The 15810-nt window shown below is 46.3% G+C and overlaps 1 protein-coding gene across 13 annotated transcripts in view; it reads right to left on the reverse strand.

Moving 5' to 3' along the window:
• Positions 1 to 15810, reverse strand: part of FRMD6 (FERM domain containing 6) — a 96056-nt gene that overhangs the window by 12670 nt on the left and 67576 nt on the right. For all 13 annotated transcript variants that reach the window (XM_077819656.1, XM_077819654.1, XM_077819649.1 and 10 more), the window contains 3 exons: positions 6707 to 6862; positions 3590 to 3655; positions 2596 to 2664 (listed from right to left, as the gene is read on the reverse strand). In XM_077819656.1, the coding sequence (XP_077675782.1) occupies positions 2596 to 2664; positions 3590 to 3655; positions 6707 to 6862 (291 nt within the window). The remainder of the gene's footprint in view (positions 1 to 2595; positions 2665 to 3589; positions 3656 to 6706; positions 6863 to 15810) is intronic.

The following is a 15810-nucleotide window of genomic DNA, read 5'->3' on the forward strand; positions in this document are numbered from 1 at the left end:
AGTAAGTGCACGAGACACTTCAGCAGGAGAACAAACAGATGCATTTACACAATTTAATGCACAAACAATGCTTAATGCTCCTGTGTCAGGCAGGAGGTTAGACAAGAGGATTATAATGGTCTCTTCCGGGCTTAACATCTATGAATCTTTCTAGCACCAGCTCTGCTCTCTTTGGTGTGATGGCGAGCTTTGCCAGTGATTCCAATAAGAGTGGGCCCTGGTTTAACAAGTTCCCAACCTGTACATTCTATTTGGTGCTTTAGCTGTAATGATCTAAAGGAAATAACAGATGAGTTACTCTGGATGAATTATTTCCCCCTTTACTAAGACCATAAGAACAGCCATACTGGGTCAGGCCAATGGTCCATCTAGCGCAGGATCCTGTCTTCCGACAATGGTCAATGCCAGGTGCTTCACAGAGAACAACAAAACAGGCAGTCAAGTGATCCATCCCATCACCCACTCCCAACTTCTGGCAAACAGGGGCTAGGGACACTCAGAGCATCGGGTTTTATCCCTGCCCATCTTGGCTAATAGCCATTGATGGACCTATCCTCCAGGAATGTATCTAGTTCTTTTTGGAACCCTGTTACAGTTTTGGCCTTCACAACATCTCCTGACAATGAGTTCCACAGGTTGACTGTACATTGTATTGACTTTAAGATGCTCACATTTAAATACCCAGCAACCAGGCAACTTGATGGATTGGAAGATTCTAGCAAATTTTCAGGAAAGCAGAGTTTCTAAAACTGCTTTCATACCTGTACCATTATGGGGAAAAAGAATCAAACCAGGACTATTCATATTGATTTTCCTCACAGCAACATTTCGTTATTGCTCTCCAATTCAAAATGAGTTCACACTTGAGATTTAGCTTCTTGCTGTTGCTAGGTCTAGAGTGCAGAGTAGGGGGTGGGCTAAAAAACCCAGAAGAGGCTAAAGGAAACAGACTTTTCCCAATCAGGTGCAGAGTGTATCTATGATCTTAGAGCTTAATAAAAGGTATGAAGGACTTTGCAGGCTATTGTGTTTCCATGAAGCAGTATTCCTCAAAAATGTATCTGGGCAAAAATGTCAAAAGTAGCTAGAGATTTGGAGTTTCTCAGTGTTTAGGTGCCAAACCTGTGACACCTTAAAGAGCCTGTTTTTCAGCAATGCTGAGTACCTGGCCTCTGAACATTTTGGCCATTGTGAACACAAAATCTTAAGTCTAAAATATTCAGGACTCCCACCCAGCTCAGCCAGCTCCTTCATGGCTTGGAAACTATTGTTACAACCCACCAGATAACAACCCAGCTTGTAGTCTCACTTCCCTGTCCTAAGAGCACTATAACATTTGCCTTTTTCTGTACGAGGTTCTGATACACTGGTGTATTACAGGGAGTAATTCCACTGTTTTCAGGTTTTTGAAAGGGGTTGTCTTCAGTGTTGTTACATGCATGTAACAGATCAGAATCTGGCTATATGACAGTCACAGATTTGTAAGATATACAGTTAAGTACAAAGCTGACTGCGAGGAGTTACAAAGGGATCTCATAAAACTGGGTGACTGGGCAACAAAATGGCAGATGAAATTCAACGTTGATAAATGCAAAGCAATGCACATTGGAAAACATAATTCCAACTATACATATAAAACGATGGCATCTAAACGAGCTGTTGCCACTCACAGAAAATCTTGGAGTCATTGTAGACAGTTCAGTGAAAACATCTGCTCAATCTGCAGCGGCAGTCAAAAAAGTGACCAGAATGCTAGGAACCATTAGGAAAGGGATGGATAATAAGACAAACTGTCATAATGACACTATATAAGTCCACAGTATGCCCACACTTCGAATACAGTGTGCAATTCTGGTTGCCCCATTTCAAAAAAAGATACATTTGAATTGGAAACGGTACAGCAAAGGGAAGCAAAAATGATTAGGGGGTACAGAACAGCTTCCATATGAGGAGAGATTAGAAAGACTGGGACTGGTCGGCTTGGAAAAGAGACAACGAAAGGTGGATATGGCAGAGGTCTATACAGTCATGTATGGCGTGGAGAAAATGACTAGGGGAGTGCTATTTATCCCTTCACATACCACAAGAACCAGGGGTCACCCAATGAAATTTATAGGCAGCAGGTTTAAAACAAACAAAAGGAAGTATTTTTTCACATAACGCACAGGCAATCTGTGGAACTCATTGCCAGGGGATGTTGTGAAGGCCAAAAGTATAACCGGGCTCAAAAAAGAATTAGATAAGTTCATGGGGGACAGGTCCATCAATGGCTATCAGCCAAGATGATCAGGAACACAACCCCATGCTCTGAGTGTCCTAAACCTTTGACTGCCAGAAGCTGGGAGTGGATGACAGAAGATGGATCACTCGATAAATACCCCTGTTCTCTGCATTGCCTCTGAAGTGTCAAGTATTGGCCGCTGTCGGAAGATGCATACTGGGCCAGGTGGACTACTGATCTGACCCACTATGGCCATTCTAATGTTCTTATAGGCAGTTTGCAGGTCAAAGGGAAGCTGATGAAAGATAGGAAGAAACATCACTGTTAAAAAAGAAAGATCATATGTTACGAACCCCTGATTGTTCTGTACTCACCACAAATACAAGTTTTCCCACGTTTGTCCAGGGGAAGTCATAAAGCAACTGTCTTTCTTCATTTAAATTCTGAGAAACAAATTCCACACAGAGAATGGGGTTTAAGAATCCTGAGACAGATTCATTACTTTTACTAACTTATGAACAAGCTGAACACAGCTGATAACATCTTTCACCCGCACATTCAAATTTTGAAGCACTGTCCTGTAAGGTCTCTAGTGTAGACATGGCTTAAGTTTCATGAAGCTATCCAAAAGGATAAAATTCTCTGTGATGCACATAGGTTATTCTGCATTCATTCATTGCCTGCCAATCCCAATGACATCAATGAAAACTCAGCCTCTGGAATGCGTGCAGAATATCCAACACAGATCCCAAGTGCAGCTCAGAGAAGAGGATTCTGCTGAATGACTTTTCTGTAGCTGACATCTCACAGAGTCAAAGCAATTAATAATATTTGCACCCTTTAGCAATTTGCTCAGGAAGACGTTTGTCTTCAAATCCAAGTGCTGTAATACACTGTAAATTGTTGATGATACCTACTGGCGTGTGCGTGTCTTGCAGGTTCCCCTCCGTGTTACAGATCTCAGCTAGGGAGCTGTGACTCTTTAGTTCATGCTGTTGGCTCTGGAGATTCCTCAGTTCAATCCTTGGGGCACTGGCTAGCAGTTTAGCACATTTCTAGCACAGTTAGTGTCTAACAGTTCATTTTTACTAGATGATTGACCCAAACAGTGATTGTTGAATTTCAAAAGTATTTGAGAAACTTCTGATTTTAAAAGAAATGATTAAAAAATAAGCAGGAGTCAAAATGGCCAACTTCCACTGGTGAAGCAAAAGCCACTAATTCTTGACCATGAAACCTGAGGTCATCAGGTGAGGAAAATGTATCACTATTTTCATTTCAGACAGCCTGATTTCAGTGAGAATTGCTCAAGATATAAGAGCATAAATGAGAGCAAAAATTGGCTGATGGATACATTTAGCTACGTACCTGAAAGATCTGTATGCCCCGTGTTGTCAACCCAAGGGTTAACGAGGCTTCGATTTCCCTTTTGTCCTAAAAAAATCCACAGTGCTTTTAGTAAGTAATTTTCAATATAAAATAAACATCATACAGTAGATCCCTGAAGAGAAGAAAGGCAATAGCAGAGGCTGTCATTTTGTGGGAAATAACTGTAGCATTATGCTGTTTAATAATTGCATGTGGATGGCTCATGCTTCTTGGATACAATACGTAAAAAGGATTTGGGTGAGAGTTATTGGAGGTACTGGGCACCCGCTGCTCCTCCCGACTGCAAATGGAGTTGCAGGTGCTTGGCATGTCTGAACAATCAGGCTCATACAGATATAAATAAAAGCACAGCACTATCAAACAAATGTGAGAAAGAGAGAGAGATTTTATATATAAACAACATGGTCTAGAATTGGTGATACACACACACAGTTTTGACAGCGCTGCGATTCTCAGATACAGGCATGAGAACCCCCATCAAGAATTCTATTACACTCCCTGTCAAAGCCACCCAAACATTTTCTAGTTTCGATTTCTATAGCAATATATTAAGCCCAACTCCTCTGCATTTCTGAGCCAACACTTTTGCATTCCCATTTGCTACCAGGAAAGATTTTGAAACCTGGAGACAAAGATCGCACAAGTTCCTGTATCACTTAAGCCTACTGCATCTGTTCCAAAAACTGGATGTGTTTGAAAGATCTACAGTGTATAAATCTACTCCTACTGTGTAGGTATCTTCTCTAAATCACTTCCATCTGCTGTGCAGTAACAAACAGTGTCTCAAATATTCTATACTAGATGTTATGTCATTAAAAATGCACATCAATTGCTGGGTTTATTTGAAGCACTTTATGTAAATAAATCTAAGCAAACTTCTTAACTCAGACCCCCAAAAATAGGACTCACAGAAAAGTGACAGAAATTAAAGACAGTTCTGGAAGAGGGGCCGTAAAAACCTTTAGGTTTCTGCAGAAGACGTTTTAAAAGAGAAGCTCAATTGTCTTTATTTTTAAAGACGATCCATTGTCTGATGTTTAGACAAAAACTTAAGAGGGAAGGAGAGCATGCAGAGGCAGGGCTGGAAAAGCCTCTGATGCATGTTAACCCTGGACATTCAAGACACATTAGGCATTATCCATCCAGGCAAACACCCGTGTTGGAAGGTGTGTGATGTCATTATTGGGCATCATCCATAAGGGTTTCACAAAGACCGTGGCTTGAGAATAGTTACTGTTACAGGCATCCAGGGCTGGATCATGACTCTACAATGTGCCCTGTGTAAGGGCTGGTGCATCACTGTAGCGCCCCAGGAGCAGACCGAGATACTGGGATCCTCCATGGCTTCCCTTTGCTGTGGTGGGAGGATCAAGTTACCCCTCCCAACCCCCATTCACCTGGCCAGCTATTCTGGTCAGTGAGTATGGATGGAAGGGGATGGGGGGCCCCCTCTCAGCTTACTTGTACCCAACAGGGGGTACCAGGTGAGTAGCCAGAAGTCACTATCTTAGCGGAGGAGGAATGGGAATGGCAGGGTGGTGATGATCCAGCCCTAAGGCAAAAATCAGGTAATCATCACACCCATGTGCCTGAGTGTGAAAGTAAGAGGCTCCAGATGTGAGTTTGCCCCAAACACAGAGCGCTCTGACAGCGGAGCCATCCCTACCATTCTAACGGAGAATTTGAGATTCATTAAAGAGATGGGTATTTGGGAAGGGTTCCCCCCCTCCCACAACCCCCAACATTCACATGGCAAAGCCAAAACCAGGCATGTAACAATGCATAATCTGGGCCATTATTTCAAATGCTCCAACGATTGACACGTACTGAATCCTCTTACAGGCAGGAGAATGCTGACGAGAGGAGAACTGCCCCCAAGAACCCATCATTGGAGACATTGGAGAAATCCTTTTATCCCAGCAACAGGCCAGCTGTGCAGGTGGTGGAAGTAGGCATGGCTCTACTGAAGGCAGTGGAATGTTGCCGATTTACAAAAGGGGCTTGACACTGCAAGGGAGTCAACGGGGCTTTTGCCATGGACTTCAACGGGAGCAGAATCAGGCCCAGGTGGGGATTTGGAAGAACAGTGCAATAAAAAGACTTAACAACTCAATTGAACAGTTCAGGTCCAGTGACTTCAGTGAAGTGACCCCTGATTTCGGCAGAGCACTTGCTTAAGGTTAAGTACGTGCCTAGGCACACGTCGGTGTTCTGTTGAATCGGGGCCTAGGTGAACAATCATTTAACTTGACTTTAGATCATTGTAACTGCATTTCACGGAGTTACTCCTGATTTACGGCTGCATAAGCAAGAAGAGAATCATGGCTTGTGTGTTAACACAGCAGTATTAGGAATGGTTCTGTCAGAGCTAATGCCGGCCTCTGTTGAAGCGCAACTGGGTAGTGTTTATTAATGCTCCGGGGGGAAAAGGAAGAGAGACACGGAGGAAAAATACACGCTGCTTTCCTATTTCACCCATTGAGCGAAAAAGAGGGTAAGCAAAAGTAGGTCATTTCAAGCACAGATAACATGGAAAAATAAATCTCGCAGCTGTTTCCAGCCGGATGCCATCTCCATAGTATTCAGCATTCGAATCCTCTTTAATAATTCATCATATCTGTATTTGTAGTTTGCTGTTACTCGGCTCTCCAGCAGACAAACTTCTTCTCTTTAATGTGAGGACTATTACAAAACGTCTTGTGAAACATCAGGCTGTATCAAACAAATTGCTTCATTCCCAGGAGGAAAGAAATGTAAATTTGTCATGGGAGGATGAGAAATTACCCCAGAAATCTTGTATGCTACGCAGCATCCAGCTCACCCATCCCATCGGTATATTATACCTGCTTTTCATCTGGTCTCCTCTTAACTTTTAAAAATAAAAGCACTATAAAAAGCAGCAATATCCGGCCTCTTGAAGGTAAATGCATCACTGATCTGCCTCTAAGACTGAACCATGATAATGATCAAGTGACATCTCAAATGCAGCACTTCCCAAAGCATGCTAGAAATTATTCAGCAGCTGTCCTTTTTAATAAAAAGCACCCCAAATGAAAAACGTATCGTTTGCCCTGCAGATTTGCCACCCTCTCTTACCTTATACAATCTGTAGTAATGAACAGCAACATCATCCAGCCGGACGGCCTCCTTAATATATTTAAGATGTGCTTCGGAGGCCGTGAGTGCAAACTGATCTTTGTGCATGTTTGGAATGTGCTTTAAGATGTAGTCTTTCCCTCTCTTTGTCAGCACCTGTTAGAAGAAAATCAAGAGACACCGGTCAGTGCCTGCTCTTGGGATGAAAGCAGCAGCCTGCAACTGGCCTGCTGCTTCTGAGAGGCAGGAAACCAGTAACCATTTTTTTTTAAAGTTAGGTTTCCATGTGGGGTTATGATCTATTGTACCACCTGTTAGTCTATTGCTCTTAGACATTTGCACAATATCTGAGCATCTCACCATTCCCCTGTGAGGCAGGGCAGGGCTAATATCCCCATGGGGAAGAGTAGCAGAGAGAGAACAAGTGACTTGCCCAGGCTCACAAAGGAAGTCTGTGACAGAGGAGGGAATTGAACCCCAATCTCCTAAGCCACAGGCTACTGCCCTAACTACTGGGCCATCCTTCCGGCTACCAGCTGTCACCATGTTCTGCGGCTGAACCGGCAACACTGGGAAGCCACTGAGCTCCTCCTGCTAGCGCCGCACAGCTAAGGAGCTGTTACTTGGCACCGAAAAAGCAAAATCAGGGGCAACAGCGAAGTATTAAAGCAGATCCACTGTCCAGAGTTTTAAAGACAGACTGGGGTGTAACAGCCTCCACCCCGGGGTGCTGCCGAGCAAGCTCCTGGCTCAGCATGCTTTATTTCACCTCCAGCTGCCCAGGGCTGGATGGTGGCAAACAGACCCAGCCCCTGCCTTAGGGATAACGCGCCAGCAGACTGTTCCAAGGGGGGGACAGCTCTCCAGGACAGCCAGGGAAAGGGGGGAGGCAGCACCAAGTGCCCCGGGGACATAGGAAGGAAACCACCAGCCTTTCCCCACCGCTGTCTGCGCCTCGCCCTCCACCCGTCTTCAGTCGGAGAGAGGCTGCTGCAGGCCCCTGCATGGCCTGTGCCCCGAGGGGGTCAGACTAGCCCATCTAATGGGCTCTCCTGGCCTTTAGCACTATAAAGGACGACCTGCTCTCCCCCTCTCCTGTGCCAAGTGTCCTTAAACCTCTCTCCTGCCAAGGGTAGAGGGACCACCTGCCGGGGGAGGTTTCTAAAAGCCCTGGGGTGAGGGAAGAGCAAGACAGCACCCAGGGCCCAGTGCAGAGCACACCGAAAATGAAAGAGACCCCCCCCCCCCCCAACAACTCCAGCAGGCTTTGGGTCAGGCCACAGCTTTTCCAAAAAGTTCAGCTCCCACAACTGGGGCCAGGTTTTCCCAGGAGCTCAGCACAGGGGGATGTCGCAAGGATTCATTAGTCAGGGCTTGCACAGTGCTTAGCCAATGGAGGAGAGGTCTATATATGGTAAGTGCTGGGGGCTATTATTACTCAGTGGATCTGTTCCTACACAGGGCTGAAATTCCTCCCGATCGCAAAAGCACATTCGCACAGCCCAGACCCTGGCTGTGGAAAGGCGCTGAGCTCCCTTCCAAACCACGCAGAACGCAGTGTTTAACCAAGCCAGGCATGTACCTTGGGCTTCCACTCAATTATAAATACTTGGCCCTTCCACGGCCCTGAACAATCACAGCCATGGTGCAGGCGGCTACCGATCACCCCCATTTTGCAGGTGTGGAAGCAGGAATGGAGGGGTGAAGAGGCAGTGCTGGGAATACAACACTCCCCACTCCCAGACCCACACTCCCACCACCAGGTACAACATCGCTGCCCTGCAGGATTGCCATTTGCTTCATTCCTTCTGGCTACCAGATGTAGCGGGGGTGTTACTGGAAGAACGTTCTGCTGCAGGATGCTGGGCCTCAACAAACCATCTGACAGATGATCCTGGAATCGTCACAAACGGATCCAACAGCATGAAATGTCGAGCACGGGCTCTCTTCTCCATTCACGTTTGCTGTAGCCAAGAGGTCAGGTCCCCGAAAACCAGCAATAAGGGACTGTGACCTTCGAGGCCGGGAGTGCACCTGCTTTTCAGCTGCAGAAGGCCACCATGCTGCCTCATGGCACTGCTAGTGTGTTGTGCTCCACAGAGCGTGTGCTAGGCTGGCAGAGCCCCTTACTGCAGACGCTTCTGTCGATGCAGTCCCAACACCACTGCCCCACCCGACGTTAGCTACGCCGGCAAAAGCACTCTTCTTCCTGCCTGGGTGTGCTGACAGCTCTGTTGTGTGGCGTGTGTGTGAATTTTTCCACACTCCTAACCAGCTATAGCTCTGCGAGCAGAACTTCATAGCACAGACCAAGCCCGAGAGAGACAGAGACCTTCCACTCCAATGACATGCCTGTGGCAATTTGCACCAACGCCCTTGGAAGCAATCCCGTTTAGTTCACCCATATAGTCCCACTAGTCAATGGGCGTTTCACAGAGGTAAGTTCAAGGCAGAATTTGACCTACCAACATAATCAAATGGTACCGTTTTCCAACAATGTATCACCCCTACAGACTGAAATTCTAGAAGATCACATTACATTAATGCTAGTTTTCATTTTATATATATAAAATATATATTTATTTATATATTTTTATTTATATATTTATTTGCCATTATACGTGGCTATGGACTATATTCATGCTGAGTAGTGGGTTTTATCCTCTGAAATTTCAGACACTGGGCTAAGACATGGGTATAGCACAGTCAGAACATAAGAACGGCCATATGGGTCAGACGAAAGGTCCATCTAGCCCAATATCCTGTCTTCCTGCCAGGTGTCCCAGAGGGAATGAACAGAACAGGTAATCAATCACCAAGTCATCCATCCCCAGCTTCTGGCGTACAGGCTAGGGACACCATCCCTGCCCATCCTGGCTAATAGCCTTTGATGGACCTATCCTCCATGAACCTATCTAGTTCTTTTTTGACCCCTGTTCTAATCTTGTCCTTCACAATATCCTCTGCCAAAAAGAGGCTAAAACACGGGAGTGGGGAGGTATGTGTTTTTATTTTCTATTCTTATTAAGTTTGACTCTTCCATGAATTGTTCACAGTGTACACAAGGTTCTCTGGATATGAAAGCTTGCACAGAGATCTTTACATTAACAATCATTCAGAATTTGTATGCAGAGATGCGGCCACTCTCCATAGACTCCACCTCCGAGAAAGCAGCCAGTTATTTCACCGGCAGCAAGATGTGGCTTAACGTGTGGCTCCTGGAAAGCACTTCATTTAAGCAATTTTCAGGCGATAAAATGTGAATAAATATCACAGTGCAAAGGGCCGTTCTTGAGCCCTGGCATCTGAGGCAGGGAAGCAGGCCAGTCTCACAGAAAGCCTACTTAGGTATTTAGCAGAATCGAAATAGTACCAGCTGAGCACTTCACTTTGATGTAGCTCAGTCTGAAATCCATGGTCAGAGATAAGCATGTGTGGATCTCATTTTACCAGCATAACTATGTTGGTTAAGTATGAAAAAAACCCTATGCTCCTAACCACCAGAAAAAGCCCCAGTGTCAATGCAGCAAAGTCCTTCTGATGATGCAATGTAGTTTGGGGAAGGGGTATAGTTATACCAGCAAAAGAACTTTTATAAGCTGCATCTCCTCGCAGAGGATTTACCCCAACAGCTGTACTGGCAAACCTTTCCTTGAGCAGATAAGGTCTTAGTGTTCACAAAGAGAAATATAGTGATCCACTATAGACAGTTATTCTTGACCATTTTTCAAACAGCTTATTGCCCCGTTCTTAACTAAGAGAAAGGACAGAAAACACCTACGAGCACGGGTGCTTTCCTTTAACAAAGCTCCTGGGAACCCACAAAGTTGCAGCAGGATTATTCTAGTGCTCAAGAAATAGGACTGACTCCCCAAAAGCAGATTTTTACTTCCATTTTCAGCTAGCGATTTCAAAGTCAAACACCCAAATCCCATTAAAACTCAATGTGAACTGAGTGCTTAACTCCCTTAGGCTCCTTGGTAACGCTTTAAGGTAATTGTAGAGCATTTCAGCAGCTGGTTATGAGACCAGTTGGCTCAATTCTGCCCATTAAGTACACCCCACTGTACTAAAACAACTTTCCGAAGTGATTTTTTAGATTCTGTGTGGGACATGCAGCGACTCTGGGCTAAGAAAATGAGGCGATTACTCTTCAGCTAAATCGGGAGTTGTCCGACACCAGCGAGCTCTGTTAAAGAGAATAAGGGCAGCAATCAACAGGGACAACAGTGCCTACATCTTTATTAACCTTTTAATGTTGAACATCCAATGGCTACTGCAAAACCATTGACACGGACGAGTCACTGTTATGTTGATTCACATCTACCAAATACACAATATTATATTAAAGTTCAGTCTCTTTAATTGCTCCTCTTTAAAACCAATATGTATTCACAGCTTCTCTCCTCTGTTCTAGCTGTTCAGAGCAATTGATTCTTTTTAAAGTCTGTTTACTGGAAAGCACTGATTCAGAAAAGGACTTTGGGGTCAGGGTGAACAGAGACCGAAGAGGATTTTCCCAGGGTGATTCAATGGCTGAAGAGCAAAAGCAAACCCTGGAAGTATAAGCAGGGGCATACTGAGTAGAAGCAGGCAGGTGTTAACGCTGCAAATGGCACCAGCGAGGCTGCGACACTGCATCCAGTTGCGGTGGCCACACTTCAGAAAGGACGTTGACGTATTGAAGGGGTACAGGGAAGAGCTCTGAGAAGGATTTGAGATAGTTGCTGAAAAATTTTCATTTCTCGATGAACCTCCCCCCTGCCCTCACCAAAAGGCATCGACATGGGGTATTTCCCATGGAAATTTCCATTTTCATGAACAAGCCGTTGTGAAGAGCTCTACTTGCCTCTGTTCAGGACAGATGTACAGCAGTGGTGCAGTGTGGGGCACCGTGACGGGCTGTATAAACCTCACACCAGAACTGAAGGAGTTAAGGAACAATTCTGGGCCCAGACAACTCCACCCCTCTACCCCTCCATGGCTGGCTCCAGTTGGAGGCGGAGCTTAAAAGGGAACCAGATAGCTCAGAAGGGGCCAGAGAGAGCAGGGCAGAGACCCACCCTGAGAGCTCCTGAGGGAGGGCTCTGCAGAAACCATTCGCTGGGTGGAAGAGCCTGCCTGCTCAGCCTTGTGGGGCTGCAGCTGCTGTTATTTGCTTTTCCTTTATTACCTTCCCTCAGACTTCAAGCCTTTGGGTGGGAGGTGGATGGTAGAAAGCAGCCCAGGGAGAGGCAGCCTTGAGCTCTGCCTTAGTCACTGTATGGCCTTGGGTGAGTCACTCTACTCTCCTGCCTCAGTTTCCTTATGTGTAAAATGGGATTGTTATTATTGTGGCACATGAAAGATTAGTTAATGGCTGCAGTGTGACCGTTTACACTTGTCAGGTGTTATAGACGGGTTACATATCATTTCTGTTCACTTTCAAGCGAGCTGAGACAGTGAGAAAGGAGCTCATTTGTCTGCGGGTTGTTGACCGTTCTGTAAAGGATTTAAAGTTTAAAGAACTCCCAGCTGGGCTGAAGGCTTGTATGCACTGTTCCATCCTGATGCACTTTTATACCAGGTGAGATGTAAACTCCTGAAAAGGGAGGTTTGAAATGGAAACACTGGCTCAACCCTGCTGTAAGTGTGTAATCAGACTATTTCGCGAGTGCACTCATGTTTTCAGTGGGGGGTGTCATCTGGAGTCTTCACATACAGAGAAATCTCACAACCTGCCAGCAAAACACATCAGAGACTGCAAGTTGTAACGTTAACACACAGGCAAAGAGAAATAACCATCCATGCACTAATGAAAGTAAGGCCCCGTTCCTGCAAACACGCACAGGGGTAAAGTTACCTATGTGCATAAGGGTTTGCAAGACTGGAGTGCATGATAGATGCAGATTGGATGCAGCTGAAGAGCTATGAGGAGTCCCAGCGAACTGCCAAAAAGGCCACATTAGCCTGACATATTTATAACAATTTGCCTTAATTTAAAAAAAAAAACACAAACCTGTTTCTGGTAGAGCCCCCTTTAAACAGTATCATCTGGCATTTAAAAATAACCCAGCAGGGTTTTATGGAGGCATTGCTTTTCCCCTGCTGATGTTTACTAGGCTTTTCAGCAAAGGGGAAACTGACTAAGGGCACAGTCTAGTAATGTAGTTAAGCCATGCTTAACTTAAGCACCTGAGTAGTCCCAGTGGACCACTTGCATACTTAAAAGTTAAGGGCTCTTCTGGACCAGGGCTTCTAAAGGAGAAAACAGGGAAACTGACTATACATGAGGTGCCGTGAAAAACCCAATTGACTAAATTTCAGGTTTCAGAGTAGCAGCCATGTTAGTCTGTATCCATAAAAAGAAAAGGACTTGTGGCACCTTAGAGACTAACAAATTTATTAGAGCATAAGCTTTCGTGGGCTACAGCTCACTTCATCAGATGCATTGAATGGAACATATAGTAAGAAGATATACACACAGACAGAGAAGGTGGAATTTACCATATGAACTGTAAGAGGCTAAAAGAAAAGGAGGACCTGTGGCACCTTAGAGACTAACAAATTTATTTGAGCATAAGCTTTTGTGAGCTCACGAAAGCTTATGCTCAAATAAATTTGTTAGTCGCTAAGGTGCTACAAGTCCTTTTCTTTTTGTGGATACAGACTAACAGGGCTGCTACTCTGAAACCTGTAAGAGGCTAATTAATTAAGATGAGTTATCATCAGCAGGAGAATAAAACCTTTTGGAGTGATAATCAAGATGGCCCATTTAGACAGTTGACAAGAAGGTGTGAGGATACTTAACATGTGGAAATAGATTCAATAGGTGTAATGACCCAGCCACTCCCAGTCTCTATTCAAACTCAAGTTAATGGTGTCTAGTTTGCATATTAATTCAAGCTCAGCAGTTTCTGGCTGGAGTCTGTTTTCGAAGCTTTTCTGTCGCAGAATTACCACCCTTAAGTCTTTTACTGAAATGAAGAGCAATGACTTTTCCCCACCAGCGTCTCTCAGCGACCGCACTCCGGTAACTGCAGCAGGTGATGGTATGACAACATTCTAGGACTGAAACACGAGTTGCACGTAGACTGTGTCCCTTTAACTTCACACCTGTTTTCTGGTGCAGGAGAAAGACTGGACCCATCTTGGCATTTGGTTACTTGCACGCCGGCTGGCTTCAGCTGCGGGGAGCGACGTAGAGAAAGCAGAAGAAGATTTGCACTGCCTGCTCCATGGTCGTGCAGGAAGGGGGCTGCCAGAGAAGATGGCTGGGCCAGGAGGTGGGCAGGCTTGAGTGAGATACATTCCTGTAGGCTTTTTTATGTGGAATTTTAAACCCATTAAAAACAAAAATTCAGGTGTGGATTTCCAGTTGGACGGTGTGATCTCATCTGTAGATTATGCTGGTCCTGCAGTACCACTGGGGACTCTCTGCTCTGAATAGAGCTTCCACGGTCGCACAAGTTAGAGACTGAAAACTTCTCCAAGGCAGGGCTGCAGCCTCCTCTGAAGTGTGTCCAGCATGGCTCTCGCCCAATAACGACGACACCACCTATCAGCTAGCCACAATACAGTCCCAGGCTCCACGCGATCAAACAACACAGCAGCAAATGGACCACTTGCACCTACTGTCAGAGTATGGTCTTAACAACACCTGCCACGCCCATGTGAAGACAGGGAACTAGCTTTACCGAAGCAAGCGTTCCATGCAGCGTGTTTCAGAGGTGCGGTGGGTACATGCGCTGCCTAACACCTTCAGTGCCCTTCTTTTGGTGGGCAACTCACTGGTGAATTGTCATGGCACACAACATTCCTGTGTCGGGCAAGTAGTGTGAATGTCTCTCTCATGTAACCAGCGGGACATCCTCCTTCGAGCTGGATCTGTAAGTTCCACAGCGGTCACCGGACAGCAATAATTCTGAATGAAGCAACCCCAGCATCTCCCTCCCTCTCAATCTCTCACACACACACCCCAAAACCTCCCAGGGACCTGAATTTTCTCTTTGGAGAAGGGGAGGAGGATAGCCTTCCCAAGCATTTGCAGACATGGGGACGCAGTCAGTATGTGTCACCCCTTCCTCCCCGCTCTCTGCGCAGCTAGGAACGGGAAGGAGAGTTGAAGCTGCTCATATGCAGCCCCGCAGCTGCAAGGCCTCCTGTGTTTTGTCTCCCGGCCCAGCCTCCTCGCCCCACTCACACTGCTGCTTGTGGCTGCTCCGTGCAGGCAGGAGCGCGACCAGGAGCTGCGAGGAGCCGCAGGGGCAGCGATGGGCAGAATGCACGAGGGAAAGACTCGCTCTCTCTGGAAAGCCCAAGAACCACACAAACCCCCCACCCATCAGAGAGCCAGGGCCCCCAACGAGCTGGGGCCAAACGGCCCCACTCAGCACACTGGGCTGCTCCCTCCACCTCTGGAGGGCCACACGAGCAGCTGTGCCGAGAGCAGGAGAAGCAGGGACTCAGATCTGGAGCTCTGGCATCCCAGCAATGGCTGGGTGGTGGAGCAAGAACTTGCCAGCTCAGCAGGGGCCCAGCTGACCCCGCAGGGCAATGGGGTGTGTGCGGTAGGCTGACCAGATATCCCGATTTTATAGAGACAGTCCCGATATTTGAGTCTTTTTCTTATATAGGCTCCTATTACCCCCCACCCCCGTCTCGATTTTTCACACTTGCTGTCTGGTCACCCTAGTGTGCGGGCACAGAGGACCGAGTTTGCGCCGTGCCCAAGTGCTCACGCCAAATGTACAACCTGGCTTCGCTATCCCTGCAGCCCATAGCACTCACTATTACTATCCACTCACACTACTCCAGTGCATCCATTGCTGCTCAGGGGGAAACAGGCCCATGCTTTGGGCTACCTGGGCCAGCTGCATGCTGCAGAGTTCCCACCAGCCCATGGCTTAGTCCACAGGCCTTTCCAGTCTCACTGCTGCGAGCCCTTCCCTCTCTCCGGAAACCTGAGTGCACTGAATGTAACAGGAACATAGGCCAGCCAGGGATCTTCTTGGTCATCAAGCCCCCTGCTACCACAGGCCACCCCGGCACATAATCCCCCATAGGCCTCTTCGGACAACAAACAGCGAGCATTATGGTGAAGGAGAAACACCACAACCCTGATG

Source organism: Eretmochelys imbricata, chromosome 6 (genome assembly GCF_965152235.1).
Source record: "Eretmochelys imbricata isolate rEreImb1 chromosome 6, rEreImb1.hap1, whole genome shotgun sequence".
NCBI lineage: Eukaryota > Metazoa > Chordata > Testudines > Cheloniidae > Eretmochelys > Eretmochelys imbricata.